The sequence below is a fragment of the Phoxinus phoxinus genome, assembly GCF_949152265.1.
Source record: "Phoxinus phoxinus genome assembly, chromosome: 9".
Lineage (NCBI taxonomy): Eukaryota > Metazoa > Chordata > Actinopteri > Cypriniformes > Leuciscidae > Phoxinus > Phoxinus phoxinus.
In genome coordinates this window covers 530,001-548,798 of record NC_136884.1, presented here as the reverse complement: position 1 = coordinate 548,798, position 18,798 = coordinate 530,001, and the positions used below count along the sequence as shown (strand labels likewise).

The following is an 18,798-nucleotide window of genomic DNA, read 5'->3' as shown; positions in this document are numbered from 1 at the left end:
GGACCATTGAAGTCACTATATGGAGAACATCTGGAGTGTGTTCCTCACAAACCTGCATTTCTAACTTCGACTAAAGAACGACGTGAACATCTCGGATGACGTGTGTGTGAGTACATTATCAGGAGATTTTAATTCTGAAGTGGACTCCTCCTGTAACGTTCCCTGTCAGCTGGGACTCTGAGCTCGAGTCTAAACCTAAAGATGAGACTAATCTCAAGTCTTTCATTTTGCAGCATGCAACACGACATCAGTGTCAGATTCAGCAGTGATGAAGATGATGATGATGAAGAAGATGATGATATACGAGTTGCTGGACGCTCACATTCAGTCCGACCGCAGCCGCTTCACTGGAATTGTGCAAATGCCACTGGAACGAGTCGACGAGCTCAAACCAGTGACAATCCAGTGTGTGTGCAGATGAAGCCGGAGGTCCAGCTGATGTGTGTGTGATGAAGCTTTAGCAGAAACACACAGAAGCGCAGCGTCGACCTCAGGTGAAAAATCCCTCTTTCGTTGCTTTATCACATTCACACACACACACTCACACACTTAAACACACTCTCACACACACACACTTAAACACACTCTCTCTCACACACTCACACTTAAACACACTCTCTCTCACGCACACACTCATACAATCTCTCTCTCTCTCTCACACACACTTAAACACACTCTCTCACACACACAATCACACTCACTCTCTCTCTCATACACACTCACACTTAAACACACTCACACACACACACTTAAACACACTCTCTCACGCACACACTCATACAATCTCTCTCTCTCACACACTCTCTCACACACACAATCACACTCACTCTCTCTCACACACTCTCAAACACTCACACTCACTCACTCACACAATCACATTCCCTCACACACACACTCCCTCACACACACACACTCTCTCACACACACACACTCAAACACTCACACAAACTCAAAAACTCACACAATCACATTCCCTCACACACACACACACACACACACACACTCACACTATTTTACACACACTCTCTCTCTCTCACACACACACAGATATGATGGTGTGTTGGGAAAGTCCCTCTTCCGTTGCTTCATCCCTGGAGCGGGTCGAGCGCGGCAGTGTGTGGCAGTGACGGAGATTAAAGGTTGTTTTCGAACCGCTCGGCTTCTTCTGAAGACGTGAACACTAACTCTATTACAGACAGAGTGCGATATAAACTCACAACACACACTTTACACCGGCCTAAAACAAGCGCAGATGATCCTGAGATTAACACACAAACTAAAACACTAGATGCTGATGGGTCCGCCGGGCCGGGAGAACGAGGCAGCTCGTTTTTTTAAGGCATTTGATTTGTTTCGTGGTTAAATAAGAGCTTGTATGGGACGTAAATGAGTGTGAGATTCTCCTCTGCGGTCGATGGTGGCGATGAATCAGACCTGGAGGAAACACAGACACACGTGAGCATTATGCAGAGTTCACACAACTCACACAATCGTCAGCATCGAGTGAAACAAGGAGTGATTCTCCGTGAGAAACTGAACTCACTTCATTAGGACTTGCTGACGTTCTCGTAGATGACATCACTAGTGTGCGACTGCTGCTTCTTCTTCTTCCACATGAGCAGGACACACTGATGGATGAACACGTACTGCTCCTGCACACACACACACACACACACGTGTTTTAAAGGGGATTTTTCATAGATGTAATGGTTTTTATATTGTACAAACTGTATATTGTCTCCTCTTACACTAAACCTGCCCATCACACACACAACTTTCTGCATTTTTACATTTACACTCACACTCAGAGACACACACACACACACCCCCCCGAACAATTACACAAACAAACAAACTCGCACTCAAACACACACACACAGGTTGTGTACCTCAGTCTGCACCATGGAGAGCCGGTGCGAGCGCATGTCCGACACCAGGCCCAGGACGTCCACGTACTCGTGCTCATGGATGTGCTGCATCAGACGGTCCAGAGCGATGAATGTGCCGGTCCGACCCACTCCAGCGCTGAGGGAACACACACACACACGCGCATCATGCTGTCAGTAACATCTCAGCAAAGCCTCAAACACTTACACACACACACTCTCACTCCCTAAACACACTATCTCACTCCTTCACACACTCACACATTCAAACTCACTCTCACTCCATCACACACATTCAAACACAGTGTTTGTGTGTGTGTGTGTGTGTGTGTGTAAGAGTGAGTGTTTGAAACACTTGCACACATTCTCCCTCACACATTCAAACACTCACTCTTTCACACTCCCTCACACACACATTCAAACACTCACTCTTTCACACTCCCTCACACACACATTCAAACACACCCTCCCTCGCACACATTCAAACACACTCCCACACACACACATTCAAACACTCACTCTTTCACACACACACACACATACACACTCCCTCACACACACATTCAAACACTCTCTCAAACACTCACTCCCTCACACACACATATTCAAACACACTCTCCCTCGCACACATTCAAACACTCACTCTTTCACACACACACACACACACATACACACATTCAAACACTCTCAAACACACTCCCTCACACACACATTCAAACACTCTCTCAAACACTCACTCCCTCACACACACACATTCAAACACACTCTCCCTCGCACACATTCAAACACTCACTCTTTCACACACACATTCAAACACACTCTCCCTTGCACACATTCAAACACTCTCTCAAACACACTCCCTCACACATTCAAACACTCACTACCTCGCACATATTCACACACTCACTCTTTCACACACTCCCTCACGCACACATTCAAACACTCACTCTTTCACACACACATTCAAACACACTCTCCCTCGCACACATTCAAACACTCACTCTCAAACACACCCTCACACACTCTCAAACAAGCTCTCCCTCACACACACATTCAAACACTCCCCCTCACTCACACACTCCGCTGACGGCCTCTCACCTGCAGTGGACGACGATCGGGCCTTTGGTTCTGTTGACCTGCTGCCGGACGATCTGCACGAACTGTAAGATGCTCTCGATGGCGTTGACAGTGGGAACCCCGTGATCGGGCCACGACGTGTAGTTAAAGTGCAGAACATCCTGAGTCTCATCAGCCTGAGGGGGAGACACACACACACACACACACACATCAGATCACATGATACTCTTATCTGTCTGTCTATCTATCTATCTGTCTCCGTCTGTGTGATGTGTTGTTCTCCTCACATATCCCAGTCTGAAGTCTCGGATGGTCCACTCGGGCGAGTCGGTCTCTGACAGCATCTCGACTGTGATCTCTCCGTACGCCACCGGCTCCTCAGTGAACGGCCAGTAGTGATCACACTTCACCTGCACACGAGCACATTCACCGTTAGCATCCGCTAGTGTCTACACAACCTCATCACAGCGCTCTGTAACCATGGTGGCCAGCGGAGGCGGTTGCCATGGGAACTGACCCTCCTGCGCTCGTTACACTGGGTCAGCATGACGATGATGTTGGACTTCTGCTGCAGAACCATCTTCCAGAACTCGTTCCTGGTGTCGGGCAGCGGCCCCTGCGTGGCGATGTACTCGTGCGGAGAGTTGTAACCCTGGAGACCAGATGCACATCACACACTGAACATCTAGTTCATATTCTATTCAATTGACCCTTCGCAGGGAGTTTGATTGACAGGCGATCTGAACAATCATAATCCGCCATAGCAGTCAGGAGAGTTAGTAGATTAACGTTTGAGGATTTGAACTTGTGTACTGACGTCTTTCCGCGGTTAAAGGATTAGTTCACTTTATAAAAAACCTTTGCTGATAGTTTACTCACCCCGATGTCATCAAGATGTCCATGTCTTTCTTTCTTCAGTGGAAAAGAAATGAAGGTTTTTGATGAACACATTTCTCCATATAATGGACGTCAATGGGCCCCAAACGGGTCAAGGTCCAGATGACAGTGTCAGCGCCGCTTCAACGGGCTTTAAACGACACCAGACGATGAATACGGCTCTTATCTAGCGAAACCATCGTCATTTCAATAATAAATAAAAAAGTCTACGTTTTATAAGCACAAGCGCTCGCCTTGCTCTGTTCTGTGATGCGCGTTCGTGACGTCACGTAATACACAGTTACACTGTAAAGGTCGATCTGTCCTGACAAAAATGTTCTTTTAGGCTTTTTAATATTCCAACACCAGGATACACACACGAGATGGGCATTTTAAAGGGGGGGTAAAATACTTAGTTTCAGTCAATCTCATGTTAATCTTGAGTACCTATAGAGTAATAGTGCGTCCTTCATATCTCCAAAAAGTCTTTAGTTTCATCATATTTATAAAATAAAAATACAGCTTTCCGATTCTAACCGGAAAAAGCCGAGGTCCTTGATTCTGGGCGTGGGCGGAGCTATAGAGTCAAGCGGGAGCGCCCGGGAAGGTTTGCTTATTATCGATCGTGGTGCGGTAGGCCATATTACTATATATATATAGTATTTGGTTTGCAAATCCAGCGACGACCTGGGTCTTGTTAATAAAACATTCGTCACTGAAATGACCAGAACACAAAACCGCACTTGCCACACTCCTTTGCTGTCCCGGAAATACAAACTGCATCCACTGTTCCAGTAACACTGGGTTCTTTGGGAAGCTGAACAAGGTAAACTTTCCCTCACATCCCAAAACACACTTTTTTGGAGACATTCTTGACATCAACCATTCCTATTTAGCGCTGCTGATGATGATTTCCGGTAGTAGCGCGTCGATGCATAGATATTATATAGAGATATATGTCTATGCGTCGATGAGCGCGGTCTTTCTCTCCTCTGGTCGACGTGTGCGTGAACGCGCTTTTCCGAGAGCAATGCTCATATAAGGAGTTCCACTCTGGTCTACGTCATTAGATCTACGATAGAAAAAAACCAGCCGAAACGTGTTGCAATCCGGAAGTATGATTTTCAGCACAGAAATTCTCTGTTATTCGTTCAAAATAACTTTTCAAACTTTGGCCATTATTAGCATGAGAATCCATCTCTTTAACCCTGTAAACAACTCTGAATACATGAAACACCATTGTACCCCCCCTTTAAACGATAAACTGACACAAAGACATTTGAATATGTGTGTATGGTCCTCCTTCCGCACATCTGTAAACACTGACTCGTCAAGCGTGACCTTTTCAGCGTAACTGCGTATCACGTGACGTCACGACACTCGCATCACAGAACAGAGCAAGGCGAGCGCTTGTGGTTATAAAACTTAAACTTTTTTTTATTTATTTGTGAAATGACGATGGTTTCGCTAGATAAGAGCCGTATTCATCGTCTGGTGTCGTTTAAAGCCCGTTGAAGCGGCGCTGACACTGTCATCTGGACCTTGACCCGTTTGGGGCCCATTGACGTCCATTATATGGAGAAATGTGTTCATCAAAAACCTTCATTTCTTTTCCACTGAAGAAAGAAAGACATGGACATCTTGATGACATCGGGGTGAGTAAACTATCAGCAAAGGTTTTTTTTTTAAAGTGAACTAATCGTATAAAACAACATTCCTTCTGATGTTCATTCATGTTTATTTGATCCTATAGATGAACGGTTCACGAGCGGTTTTAACTGAGCGATCCGTCACACACATTAAAGAGCCACAAAACGCTATTTATAGTTTAAATTACTTTAAAAAATTTGAAAGATGAGACTCTTTCATATCAAAAGTAAGCTGGTCTGTGTCCGCTCTGCTCCGCGATGTATTGTTCACTGCGTGAGAGAGGCGTGGCTTATCGGACATAGCAACAGTAACTAAAGGGGGCGGGTCTTTGCGAACGGTCAATTCAATTCATGTTTCTTTCTCAGAAAGTGCACGAGTCCATATTACAGTGTTCTGTTATCAGACTGTCTATAAGTTATGTATTTCAGAAATCTACATATACAAATCACAGTTAGCTAAAAAAATTTGTTAATTTAAACGTAGTAATTTAATGCAGAAACAATGAGCTCACTAAAGTAATGAATACTTGTTTGTGAACACATGATTAGATATTGATGATATACTTACAGGAATATAGTTAGCGTTGATGTAATCCGAGCCCTCGTCGTTGTGCAGAGAGATCAGCTGCACTCGGCTGAAGTCATCTGAGGACACACACATTCAGAACAACTTCCATAACTCATAATACACTCAATCTCCATTGACATGTTGATCTTTAGCAATAATGCATATAAAGCTTTCCCGATTTCTGCTTCGGTGAAACACACGAGGCATTTCAACTTCATATATATCTTTTAAAGTCTTGGTTTAATTGCCAATTGTCACTGAAGAACTGAACTCCCATAATACTGACGAGAGTAAAACCAGTGAGTGTTCAGTGCCATCACACACCACAGATGATGATATCTAGCCTTCTGACACTCTAACCTATATTTCATATTTTACATCGATTAATCACATCTAACATAAAAGTTTGTATATGAGTGTGTGTGTGTGTGTGAGAGTGTGTGTGTATGAGAGTGTTTGAGTGAGTGTGATTGTGTGAGAGTGTGTGTTTGAGTGAGAGTGTGTGTGTGTGTTTGAGTGAGTGAGTGAGAGTTTGAGTGAGAGTGTGTGTGTTTGAGTGAGAGTGTGTGAGTGAGTGAGTGTGTGTTTGAGTGAGTGAGAGAGAGTGTGTGTGTTTGAGTGAGTGAGAGTGTGTGTGTGTGTGAGTAAGTAAGAGTGTGTGTGTGAGTGAGTGAGTGTGTGTTTGCGTGAGTGATGGAGTGTGTGTGTGTTTGAGTGTGTGAGTGAGTGTGTGTGTTTGAGTGAGTGAGTGAGAGTGTGTTTGAGTGAGAGTGTGTGTGTGTTTGAGTGAGTGAGAGAGTGAGTGTGTTTGAGTGAGAGTGTGTGAGTGTGTGTGTGTGTTTGAGTGAGTGAGTGAGTGAGTGTGTGTGTTTGAGTGAGTGAGTGAGAGTGTGTGTGTTTGAGTGAGTGAGAGTGTGTGTGTGAGTAAGTAAGAGTGTGTGAGTGAGTGTGTGTGTTTGAGTGAGTGAGTGTGTGTTTGCGTGAGTGAGGGAGTGTGTTTGAGTGAGTGAGTGTGTGTTTGCGTGAGTGAGGGAGTGTGTGTGTGTTTGAGTGAGTGAGTGAGGGAGTGTGTGTGTTTGAGTGAGTGAGTGTGTGTGTGTGTTTGAGTGAGTGAGTGAGTGAGAGTGTGTGTGTTTGAGTGAGTGAGAGAGTGAGTGTGTTTGAGTGAGTGAGAGAGTGAGTGTGTTTGAGTGAGAGTGTGTGAGTGTGTGTTTGAGTGAGTGAGTGAGTGTGTGTGTGTTTGATTGAGTGAGTGAGTGAGAGTGTGTGTGTTTGAGTGAGTGAGAGTGTGTGTGTGAGTAAGTAAGAGTGTGTGAGTGAGTGTGTGTGTTTGAGTGAGTGAGTGTGTGTTTGCGTGAGTGAGGGAGTGTGTGTGTGAGTGAGTGAGGGAGTGTGTGTGTGTTTGAGTGAGTGAGTGTGTGTTTGCGTGAGTGAGGGAGTGTGTTTGAGTGAGTGAGGGAGTGTGTGTGTGTTTGAGTGAGTGAGTGTGTGTTTGAGTGAGTGAGTGAGTGAGTGAGAGTGTGTGTGTTTGAGTGAGAGAGTGAGTGTGTTTGAGTGAGAGTGTGTGAGTGTGTGTGTTTGAGTGAGTGAGTGTGTGTGTGTTGAGTGAGTGAGTGAGTGAGTGTGTGTGTGTGTGTGTGTGAGTGAGTGAGTGTGTGAGTGAGAGTGTGATTGTGTGAGTGAGTGTGTGATTGAGTGAGAGTGAGTGAGTGTGTGATTGAGTGAGATTGTGAGTGAGTGTGTGATTGTGTGTGAGTGAGTGAGAGAGAGTGAGTGAGTGAGTGAGAGAGAGTGTGTGATTGTGTGTGAGTGAGAGAGAGTGTGTGAGTGAGAGAGAGTGTGTGAGTGAGAGAGAGTGTGTGAGTGAGAGAGAGTGTGTGAGTGAGAGTGTGATTGAGTGAGAGTGTGTGATTGTGTGAGTGAGTGTGATTGAGTGATTGTGTGAGTGAGTGTGATTGAGTGATTGTGTGAGTGAGTGTGATTGTGTGTGAGTGAGAGTGTGAGTGTGTGAGTGAGTGAGAGTGTGATTGAGTGAGTGTGTGTGTGTTTGATTGAGTGAGTGAGTGAGAGTGTGTGTGTTTGAGTGAGTGAGAGTGTGTGTGTGAGTAAGTAAGAGTGTGTGAGTGAGTGTGTGTGTTTGAGTGAGTGAGTGTGTGTTTGCGTGAGTGAGGGAGTGTGTGTGTGAGTGAGTGAGGGAGTGTGTGTGTGTTTGAGTGAGTGAGTGTGTGTTTGCGTGAGTGAGGGAGTGTGTGTGTGTTTGAGTGAGTGAGTGTGTGTTTGAGTGAGTGAGTGAGTGAGAGTGTGTGTGTGTGTTTGAGTGAGAGTGTGTGTTTGAGTGAGAGTGTGTGAGTGTGTGTGTTTGAGTGAGTGAGTGTGTGTGTGTGTGTTGAGTGAGTGAGTGAGTGAGTGTGTGTGTGTGTGTGTGTGTGTGTGTGAGTGAGTGAGTGAGAGTGAGTGAGTGAGTGTGTGAGTGAGTGAGAGAGTGTGTGAGTGTGTGTGTGTGTGTGTGTGTGTGATTGTGTGAGTGAGTGTGTGATTGAGTGAGAGTGAGTGAGTGTGTGATTGAGTGAGATTGTGAGTGAGTGTGTGATTGTGTGTGAGTGAGTGAGAGAGAGTGAGTGAGTGAGTGAGAGAGAGTGTGTGATTGTGTGTGAGTGAGAGAGAGTGTGTGAGTGAGAGAGAGTGTGTGAGTGAGTGTGTGAGTGAGAGAGAGTGTGTGAGTGAGAGAGAGTGTGTGAGTGAGTGTGTGAGTGAGAGAGAGTGTGTGAGTGAGTGAGTGAGAGTGTGATTGAGTGAGAGTGTGTGATTGTGTGAGTGAGTGAGAGTGTGATTGAGTGAGTGTGATTGAGTGAGTGAGAGTGTGTGAGTGTGAGAGTGAGTGTGTGATTGAGTGAGTGTGTGATTGAGTGAGTGAGAGTGTGTGAGTGAGTGTGAGAGTGAGTGAGTGAGAGTGTGTGATTGAGTGAGAGTGTGATTGAGTGATTGTGTGTGAGAGTGTGTGAGTGTGATTACGTGAGAGTGAGTGAGAGTGTGATTGTGTGTGTGTGTGAGTGATTGAGTGCGAGTGTGATTGTGTGTGAGTGAGAGAGAGTGTGTGAGAGAGTGTGAGTGAGAGAGTGTGTGTTTGAGTGAGAGTGTGTGTGTTTGAGTGAGAGTGTGTGTGTTTGAGTGAGAGTGTGTGTGTGTTTGTGAGAGTGAGTGAGTGTGTTTGAGTGAGAGTGTGTGAGTGAGTGTGTGTGTTTGAGTGTGTGTGTGTGTGTGTGTGTGTTTGAGTGAGTGAGTGAGTGAGTGTGTGTGTGTGTTTGAGTGAGGGAGTGTGTGTGTGTTTGAGTGAGTGAGTGTGTGTGTTTGAGTGAGTGAGAGTGTGTGTGTGTGTGTGTTTGAGTGAGTGAGAGTGTGTGTGTGTGTGTGTGTTTGAGTGAGTGAGAGAGTGAGAGTGTGTGTGTGTGTTTGAGTGAGTGAGTGTGTGTGTGTGTTTGAGTGAGTGAGAGTGTGTGTGTGTGTGTTTGAGTGAGTGAGAGTGTGTGTGTGTGTGTGTTTGAGTGAGTGAGAGAGTGAGAGTGTGTGTGTGTGTGTGTTTGAGTGAGTGAGAGTGTGTGTGTGTGTTTGAGTGAGTGAGAGTGTGTGTGTGTGTTTGAGTGAGTGAGAGTGTGTGTGTGTGTTTGAGTGAGTGAGAGTGTGTGTGTGTGTTTGAGTGAGTGAGAGTGTGTGTGTGTGTTTGAGTGAGTGAGAGTGTGTGTGTGTGTTTGAGTGAGTGAGAGTGTGTGTGTGTGTTTGAGTGAGTGAGAGTGTGTGTGTGTGTTTGAGTGAGGGAGTGTGTGTGTGTTTGAGTGAGTGAGAGTGTGTGAGTGTTTGAGTGAGTGAGTGTGTGTGTGTGTGTGTGTGTGTGTGTGTGTGTTTGAGTGAGTGTGTGTGTTTGAGTGAGTGAGAGTGTGTGTGTGTTTGAGTGAGAGTGTGTGTGTGTTTGAGTGAGAGTGAGTGTGTGTTTGAGTGAGTGAGAGTGTGAGAGAGAGAGTGAGTGAGAGAGAGTGTGTGAGTGAGTGAGTGAGTGAGTGAGTGAGTGAGTGTGTGAGTGAGTGAGTGAGTGAGTGTGTGATTGTGTGTGAGAGTGTGATTGTGTGTGAGTGAGAGAGAGTGTGTGAGTGAGTGAGAGAGAGTGTGAGTGTGTGATTGAGTGTGTGAGAGAGTGTGAGAGTGAGTGTGTGATTGAGTGAGTGTGTGATTGAGTGAGAGTGTGAGTGTGAGAGTGTGTGTGAGTGTGTGTGTGTGATTGAGTGAGAGTGTGATTGTGTGTGAGTGAGAGTGTGAGTGAGTGTGTGTGATTGAGTGAGAGTGTGATTGTGTGAGTGTGTGTGTGTGTGTGATTGAGTGAGAGTGTGAGTGAGTGTGTGTGATTGAGTGAGAGTGTGATTGTGTGAGTGTGTGTGTGTGTGTGATTGTGTGAGTGTGTGTGTGTGTGATTGTGTGAGAGAGAGAGAGTGTGATTGTGTGAGTGAGTATGAGAGTGAGAGTGAGAGTGTGTGAGTGAGTGAGTGAGTAAGAGTGAGTGAGAGTGTGAGAGTGAGTGTGTGATTGTGTGAGTGAGAGTGTGATTGAGTGAGTGTGTGTGTGTGTGTGATTGAGTGAGAGTGTGATTGTGTGTGAGTGTGTGTGATTGTGTGTGAGTGTGAGTGAGTGAGTGTGTGAGTGTGTGTGTGAGTGTGTGTGTGATTGAGTGAGAGTGTGATTGTGTGAGTGAGAGTGTGAGTGAGTGAGAGTGTGTGATTGAGTGAGTGTGTGAGTGAGAGTGAGTGAGAGTGTGATTGAGTGAGAGTGTGTGAGTGAGTGTGTGATTGAGTGAGAGTGTGTGTGAGTGAGTGTGATTGAGTGAGTGTGTGAGTGAGTGTGTGATTGAGTGAGAGTGTGAGTGAGTGTGTGTGAGTGAGAGAGAGTGTGTGAGTGAGTGTGTGAGTGAGTGTGTGATTGTGTGAGTGAGTGTGATTGAGTGTGATTGAGTGAGAGTGAGTGTGTGATTGTGTGTGAGTGAGTGAGAGTGTGAGTGAGTGAGAGTGTGTGAGAGTGAGTGTGAGTGTGTGATTGAGTGAGTGTGTGATTGAGTGAGTGAGAGTGTGTGAGTGAGTGAGTGTGTGAGTGAGTGAGAGTGTGATTGTGTGTGAGTGAGTGTGATTGAGTGAGAGTGAGTGTGTGATTGTGTGTGAGTGAGTGAGAGTGTGTGAGAGTGAGTGTGAGTGTGTGATTGAGTGAGTGTGTGATTGAGTGAGTGAGAGTGTGTGAGTAAGAGTGAGTGTGTGATTGTGAGTGAGTGAGAGTGTGTGAGTGTGAGTGTGTGAGTGTGAGTGAGAGTGTGAGTGAGTGAGAGTGTGTGATTGAGTGAGTGAGTGTGATTGAGTGAGTGAGAGTGATTGTGTGTGAGAGTGTGTGATTGAGTGAGAGTGTGATTGTGTGGGAGTGAGTGAGTGAGTGAGTGAGTGAGTGAGTGAGTGAGTGAGTGAGTGAGTGAGTGAGTGAGTGAGTGTGTGATTGTGTGTGAGAGTGTGTGATTGAGTGAGAGTGTGAGTGTGTGTGTGTGATTGAGTGAGAGTGTGATTGTGTGAGTGAGTGAGTGAGTGTGTGATTGTGTGTGAGAGTGTGATTGTGTGTGAGTGAGAGAGAGTGTGTGAGTGAGTGAGAGAGAGTGTGAGTGTGTGATTGAGTGTGTGAGAGAGAGTGAGAGAGAGTGTGAGAGTGAGAGTGAGTGTGTGATTGAGTGAGTGTGTGATTGAGTGAGAGTGTGAGAGTGTGTGTGAGTGTGTGTGTGTGATTGAGTGAGAGTGTGATTGTGTGTGAGTGTGTGTGATTGAGTGAGAGTGTGATTGTGTGTGTGTGTGATTGAGTGAGAGTGTGATTGTGTGAGTGAGTGTGTGAGTGAGAGAGAGTGTGATTGTGTGAGTGAGTATGAGAGTGAGAGTGTGAGTGAGTGAGTAAGAGTGAGTGAGAGTGTGAGTGAGTGAGTGTGTGATTGTGTGAGTGTGTGTGTATGTGTGTGAGTGAGAGTGTGATTGAGTGAGTGTGTGTGTGTGTGTGATTGAGTGAGAGTGTGATTGTGTGTGAGTGTGTGTGATTGAGTGAGAGTGTGATTGTGTGTGAGTGTGTGTGATTGAGTGAGAGTGTGAGTGAGTGTGTGAGAGTGTGTGTGTGATTGTGTGAGTGTGTGTGTGTGATTGAGTGAGAGTGTGATTGTGTGAGTGAGTGAGTGTGTGATTGTGTGTGAGAGTGTGATTGAGTGAGTGTGTGTGTGATTGAGTGAGAGTGTTAGTGAGTGTGTGTGTGATTGTGTGTTAGTGAGTGTGTGATTGAGTGAGTGTGTGTGATTGAGTGAGAGTGAGAGTGTGATTGTGAGTGAGTGTGTGTGTGTGTGAGTGAGTGTGTGTGTGAGTGAGTGAGAGTGTGTGATTGAGTGAGTGAGTGAGTAAGAGTGAGTGAGAGTGTGAGTGAGTGAGTGTGTGATTGTGTGTGTGTGTGTGTGAGTGAGAGTGTGATTGAGTGAGTGTGTGTGTGTGATTGTGTGTGAGTGAGAGTGTGATTGAGTGAGAGTGTGATTGTGTGTGAGTGAGAGTGTGATTGAGTGAGTGAGTGTGTGAGAGTGTGTGTGTGATTGAGTGAGAGTGTGATTGTGTGTGAGTGAGAGTGTGATTGAGTGAGTGAGTGTGTGTGAGAGTGTGATTGAGTGAGTGTGTCTGTGATTGAGTGAGAGTGTGATTGTGTGTGAGTTAGAGTGTGATTGAGTGAGAGTGTGTGAGAGTGTGTGTGAGAGTGTGTGTGATTGTGTGAGTGTGAGTGTGTGTGTGATTGAGTGAGAGTGAGAGTGTGATTGTGTGAGTGAGTGAGTGTGTGAGAGTGTGTGTGTGAGTGAGAGTGTGATTGTGTGTGAGTGAGAGTGTGATTGAGTGAGTGAGTGTGTGAGAGTGTGTGTGTGATTGTGTGAGTGATTGAGTGAGAGTGTGATTGTGTGAGTGAGTGTGTGAGAGTGTGTGTGAGTGAGTGAGTGAGTGTGTGTGTGATTAAGTGAGAGTGTTAGTGAGAGTGTGTGTGATTGTGTGTTAGTGAGTGAGTGTGTGTGTGTGATTGAGTGAGAGTGTGATTGTGAGTGAGAGTGTGTGAGTGAGTGAGAGTGTGTGAGTGTGTGTGTGAGTGAGAGTGTGATTGTGTGTGTGTTTGAGTGAGTGTGTGATTGAGTGAGAGTGTGAGATTGAGTGAGTGAGTGAGTGTGTGTGTGATTGTGTGAGTGTTTGAGTGAGTGTGTGTGATTGAGTGAGTGAGTGAGTGAGTGTGTGTGTGAGTGAGTGAGAGTGTGTGTGTGAGTGAGAGTGTGATTGTGTGAGTGAGTGAGAGTGTGTGTGTTTGAGTGAGTGTGTGATTGAGTGAGAGTGTGAGATTGAGTGAGTGAGTGAGTGAGTGAGTGAGTGAGTGTGTGATTGTGTGAGTGTTTGAGTGAGTGTGTGTGATTGAGTGAGTGAGTGTGTGTGATTGTGTGAGTGTTTGAGTGAGTGTGTGTGATTGAGTGAGTGTGTGATTGTGAGTGAGTGTGTGATTGTGAGTGTGTGTGTGATTGTGTGAGTGAGTGAGTGAGAGTGTGTGTGATTGTGTGAGTGAGTGAGTGAGTGTGTGTGTGTGTGTGAGTGATTGTGAGTGAGTGTGTGATTGTGAGTGAGTGTTTGAGTGAGTGTGTGTGATTGAGTGAGTGAGTGAGTGAGTGAGTGAGTGAGTGAGTGAGTGTGTGATTGTGTGAGTGTTTGAGTGAGTGTGTGTGATTGAGTGAGTGTGTGATTGTGAGTGAGTGTGTGATTGTGAGTGTGTGTGTGATTGTGTGAGTGAGTGAGTGAGTGAGAGTGTGTGTGATTGTGTGAGTGAGTGAGTGAGTGTGTGTGTGTGTGAGTGAGTGAGTGTGTGATTGTGAGTGAGTGTGTGATTGTGAGTGAGTGAGTGAGTGAGAGTGTGTGTGTGATTGTGTGAGTGAGTGTGTGAGAGTGTGAGTGAGTGAGAGTGTGTGTGTTTGAGTGAGTGTGTGATTGAGTGTGATTGAGTGAGTGTGAGATTGAGTGAGTGTGTGTGTGAGTGAGTGAGTGTGTGTGATTGTGTGAGTGAGTGAGTGTGTGTTTGAGTGAGTGAGTGAGTGAGTGTGTGTGTGAGAGTGAGTGTGATTGAGTGAGAGTGTGAGATTGAGTGAGTGAGTGTGTGTGTGTGTGTGTGTGTGAGGGAGGGAGTGTGTGAGTGAGTGATTGAGTGAGAGTGTGATTGAGTGATTGAGTGAGAGTGTGATTGAGTGAGTGTGTGATTGAGTGAGTGTGAGATTGTGTGAGAGTGTGTGTGTGATTGAGTGAGTGAGTGTGTGATTGTGTGTGAGGGAGGGAGTGTGATTGAGTGAGTGAGTGTGTGATTGTGTGTGAGGGAGGGAGTGTGTGAGTGAGTGAGTGTGTATATTAGGGCTGTGCGATATTGAAGAAAAATGCGATAACTCCTTAAATAATGCGATATGCGATACGATAATGCTTAAAGTGTGTAAAATAAACTTAAATTATCTTTATAATATATTTAAAATGATATAACCTACATGTTTCACATTCTTTTTATGACAAGAAAACATCCTTATAACTTCTGAAAGTGAACATTAGTGTTTTACTGTAGCATAAGAAGTGTTATTTTAAGGGGTTCAGGTTATCCTACATTAGGTTTATTTAATAAAAGATACTGAATCATAAAATATAAAAATTAAACATTGCTTAGTTTTCACTGTATGAATTAAATATATCCTGATACTTATTAAAGCTAAGAAAACTGTCTTTTGTTCATGACCCGATTTATTGCAAGCTGTTGCGATATGCATATTGCGATATATACATTTGCGATATTTCGATAAATTCGATATATTGCGCAGCCCTAGTGTATATATACATATATTAAATATGAACAAACTTTTGTTAGATGCGATTAATTGATTTGACAGCTCTAGTAAATATATGATGTGTTATCATTGATGTGTTAAACATTGATATTGACTCAACAATATCATTACAATGATTAATAGGAGGATTAGATTATTTCTCCAAAAGTTATTCATTTTACAAATCAAAGTTTCTAATGTTTTTCATCTGGTTGTTTTGATTATTCAACTTAAAGTGTGAGGTCACACAGGCTATAGCCAATGAGAGCAGTGTTGCTATGACTACAGTGGGCGGGGCTTTCAGGCCGGCCACTCACAGGGCAGGATGTTGGTGTAGCGGTTCTTGGGTCTGTTGACGGGCAGATCAGCGGCTTCATGAGACAGATCGAGACCGACACTCTTCAGCTCCTGACGGATAAAACACAGCAGTCACACACACACACACACTAGTGGTGTGCAGATCGAGGCTTCGAAACAATCCGACACCGTCTCCACAGTGACCCCTAGTGGTCAGAACAGTGGAAATGCAACAGAAACCCCAGGCCAAACATGCATAAAAACATTTATGTAATCTAAATATGATCATCAAGTGTCAGGTTTTGTTTGCTCTATGATTGGCTCAGCTAAACTGGCCAATAAGAGACTATTAACTTCCATTATTCATTTTAATTAGCCTATACTAATGTCTAATTAAAACGTCTACAAGTGTATAAACTGATCAGAGGTCAGTAACACACACACACACACACACTTGTTCAGTGGTTCTCATCGGGTTGACAGAGACCATCGCCCCCCAGTGGTGAAACCTCGAAACGGTTGTGACGTAACGAAGCCTCGTTTACTGAAGTCATGTGACTCTGGGAGTTTGAGATACACTCCGAACAATCGATTCGGAACAAATATTCGTAAATGTTTTGAAGCTTCATGTGTTTTGAAATTGCCATCACACACACACACACACACCAGGGTCCCCGCGGATCCTTAAAAAGTATTAAAAAGTCTTAAATTCGATATTTAAAATTTAAGGCCTTAAAAAGTCTTAAAGTCTTATTTTTACTTATGAAAAGTCTTATTTTTACCTATGAAAGGTCTTAAATTTTAGATGACACTTTGACGACGTATCTAAATGCTTTCCAAATGAAAACTATCTAATTAGCGTACGTATTATTTTTTATTATTCTATCTTTGTGGATTTGCTTGTTCACGTGACGATTCGCGTCATTTACGGCAGCGTATTAGCCTGCGTCTGTCTCCTGCACGCGAGAGGAGAGGATAAGAGATCGAGTAAATGTCAGTTCAATAGTAAGTTCATTCTTTGTGCTTAGGATTGTCTATGAACTATGATGATATTGTAATCATTGTTTTAACTAACGTTACGTACGAGGCACCGCGAGTTCGAGCTGACATCGCGTTTGTCTCTCATGCTTGCTTTCACTGCGTGATGTGTCAGTGCAGTTATAGATATGTCCCCAAATTAGTTTTTGTCTTATTATATTTATATCATATTATGTTGTTATATTAGAATATCACGAGCAAGAGTGCCGTTTTCCTGTGCACAACTGCAAATGTGCTATTTATTTTATACAACAGTTAAATTAACAATAAAGTTAACATTGTGTGTTACTTTTTATATTGTCAATATTGTTTGTTTCCCCCTTTATTTCGCCGACGAGAATTTTATAATGAAACTGTAGTCCAACAACAGACAGCGATTCTTTTTTAAAAACTGAAATCCGCGTTTTGAACGAATCATTTGATTCAATTAATGAATCGGCCGTTTGAACAAATCGGTTGAATAAAACTCCAACAACTCGCTTATTAAGACAGTGACTTACTGCCACCTACTGGCGGGTTTAGTTGCATATTTAAAGTACCCTTTAATTAAAATGTTAAAATTATAAAATATTTCATATTTAAATATTGAATAGCTTTATTTATGCAATTGCAAATTAAGTGTAAATATAGTAATGCCAGTCCGGATGCCGCTTCTGTGTCACCTCTGCACTGCAAGGATGGTTTTTAATTAAATTATTTAATTTGACAGTGGTACGGTCTTATTCTAATAGAATTTAATTTGAATGTTAGAATTTGACATAAAAGGTAATGCATACCTCTAAATACGTTTAGAAATAATTTCCATATTTAGGTGAAAATGCCCCTGGAAATCAATTTAAGGTGGCAAATATTGCCCCTTAATATTTTTTTTTATTTCAGTCACTACTGTGAACTGACCACTGCATAGATAGAATATGTTAAATATGAATATCTTTGTGAGTCTGCTGTCAACAACAGGCCTAAACCAGCCATGGTACCAGTACAAAATCAGTAAAATTTAATCTGATTATTATCAACAAAACTTTGAAAATATCGAGATATATTTTTGTTAATATTGCACACCCCTAATGTACGGTATTAATTTTTATTTCTTCAGGTCTTAAAAAAGTCTTAAAAAGCCTTAAATTTGACTTTAAAAAATTTGCAGATACCCTCACTCATGTGTTCGGTTACCTCAAACTGCAGAGAGAACTTGTACGCCGAGTCTTTGCTCATGTCTTTGATGTAGGCGTCGAAATCACTGAGCTGGACTGGGCTGAAGACACACACACACACACACACACACACACACATCATCAATACCAGTCTGCACCATAGAACACGTCACACACACACAGGATGGTTTTCCTCTAGTATTACCTGGTCAGTTTCCTCTTCTTGAGGGCAGTTTTGCTCCTGCAAACACACAGAAGCGTCAGTGAACTGACACACACACACACACACACACACACGATCCTACACACTAAACATGCATGTCCAGGTTCTCGAGCTTCAGCGCTGGCGTCCTGAACCACACACACACACTCGTTCACAGAACACTGACAGGACTTTAAATAGACGTGGTTAGTAAGAGATTTGATCACATATTATAATGTTTATGACTGTTTTTTTATTTAAACAGTTAATTTTTCATTGTATAATCTATATAAATATTTATTTTAGAAATACATTTATATACATTTTATTTAATTTGTTTACAATGTGTATTTGTTTTAGAATTTATATCAATATTTTTATAATATTGTTTAAAAACTGTATTTTCTATTTTATAATTTATATACATATTTGATGGATATTTTCTTTTATATATATTTTTTTATGTTATTCAAATTATATAATTATACATATATAGTTAGCATTTTATAATTTACCTACATTATATATATATACAAAAATATATATTTGATCAAATATTTTTTTTTTTACTTTACAATTTTATTCAAATGTAATATATTAATTATAAAATGTCATAATCTTTTGTCTTTTTCTATAGCGTTCCATAATATGACTTAAACTGATTATACAGTGTTTTGAATAATTTATAGACATTTAATAATTTTAAGTTTTTGTTAATATTTTTAAACAATCGTATTAAAATATGCATACCGGTATATAATTTTATAAATATTAGCATTTCTCCATTATATCTCTTATAACTGTAAATCTTTCCCCATAGACTTCATCATAAGTGCACTACTGTTATTCTTTCCTGTGATTGACAGCTGTCACTCAGCTCGTATTAAACCCGGAACATTCCTTCAGGAAATCAGAGGAACAGAGAAGGATTCAGTCCAAACACAGAACAGAGGAACTAGAGCAGACATGCAGGACGAGAAACTGTGTGTGTGTGTGTGTGTGTGTGTGTGTCGTCATGCAGAGCGTTAGTGTCATGCTGGAGTCAGACACAGAATCAAGAGCTCAGTCTGCATCTACAGTCAGTCTACAGTGTGTGTGTGTGTGTGTGTGAGTCTCCGGAGCTCGGCGTCG

At 43.1% G+C, this 18,798-nt stretch overlaps 1 protein-coding gene across 3 annotated transcripts in view; it reads right to left on the bottom strand.

Moving 5' to 3' along the window:
- Positions 1-1,293: 1,293 nt before the first annotated feature.
- Positions 1,294-18,798, bottom strand: part of ptpro (protein tyrosine phosphatase receptor type O) — a 51,536-nt gene continuing 34,031 nt past the window's right edge. For all 3 annotated transcript variants that reach the window (XM_079623899.1, XM_079623900.1, XM_079623901.1), the window contains 10 exons: positions 17,671-17,706; positions 17,485-17,566; positions 15,294-15,384; positions 6,057-6,133; positions 3,481-3,615; positions 3,251-3,373; positions 2,985-3,139; positions 1,890-2,025; positions 1,544-1,652; positions 1,294-1,434 (listed from right to left, as the gene is read on the bottom strand). In XM_079623899.1, the coding sequence (XP_079480025.1) occupies positions 1,548-1,652; positions 1,890-2,025; positions 2,985-3,139; positions 3,251-3,373; positions 3,481-3,615; positions 6,057-6,133; positions 15,294-15,384; positions 17,485-17,566; positions 17,671-17,706 (940 nt within the window). In that variant the 3' untranslated portion in view covers positions 1,294-1,434; positions 1,544-1,547. The remainder of the gene's footprint in view (positions 1,435-1,543; positions 1,653-1,889; positions 2,026-2,984; positions 3,140-3,250; positions 3,374-3,480; positions 3,616-6,056; positions 6,134-15,293; positions 15,385-17,484; positions 17,567-17,670; positions 17,707-18,798) is intronic.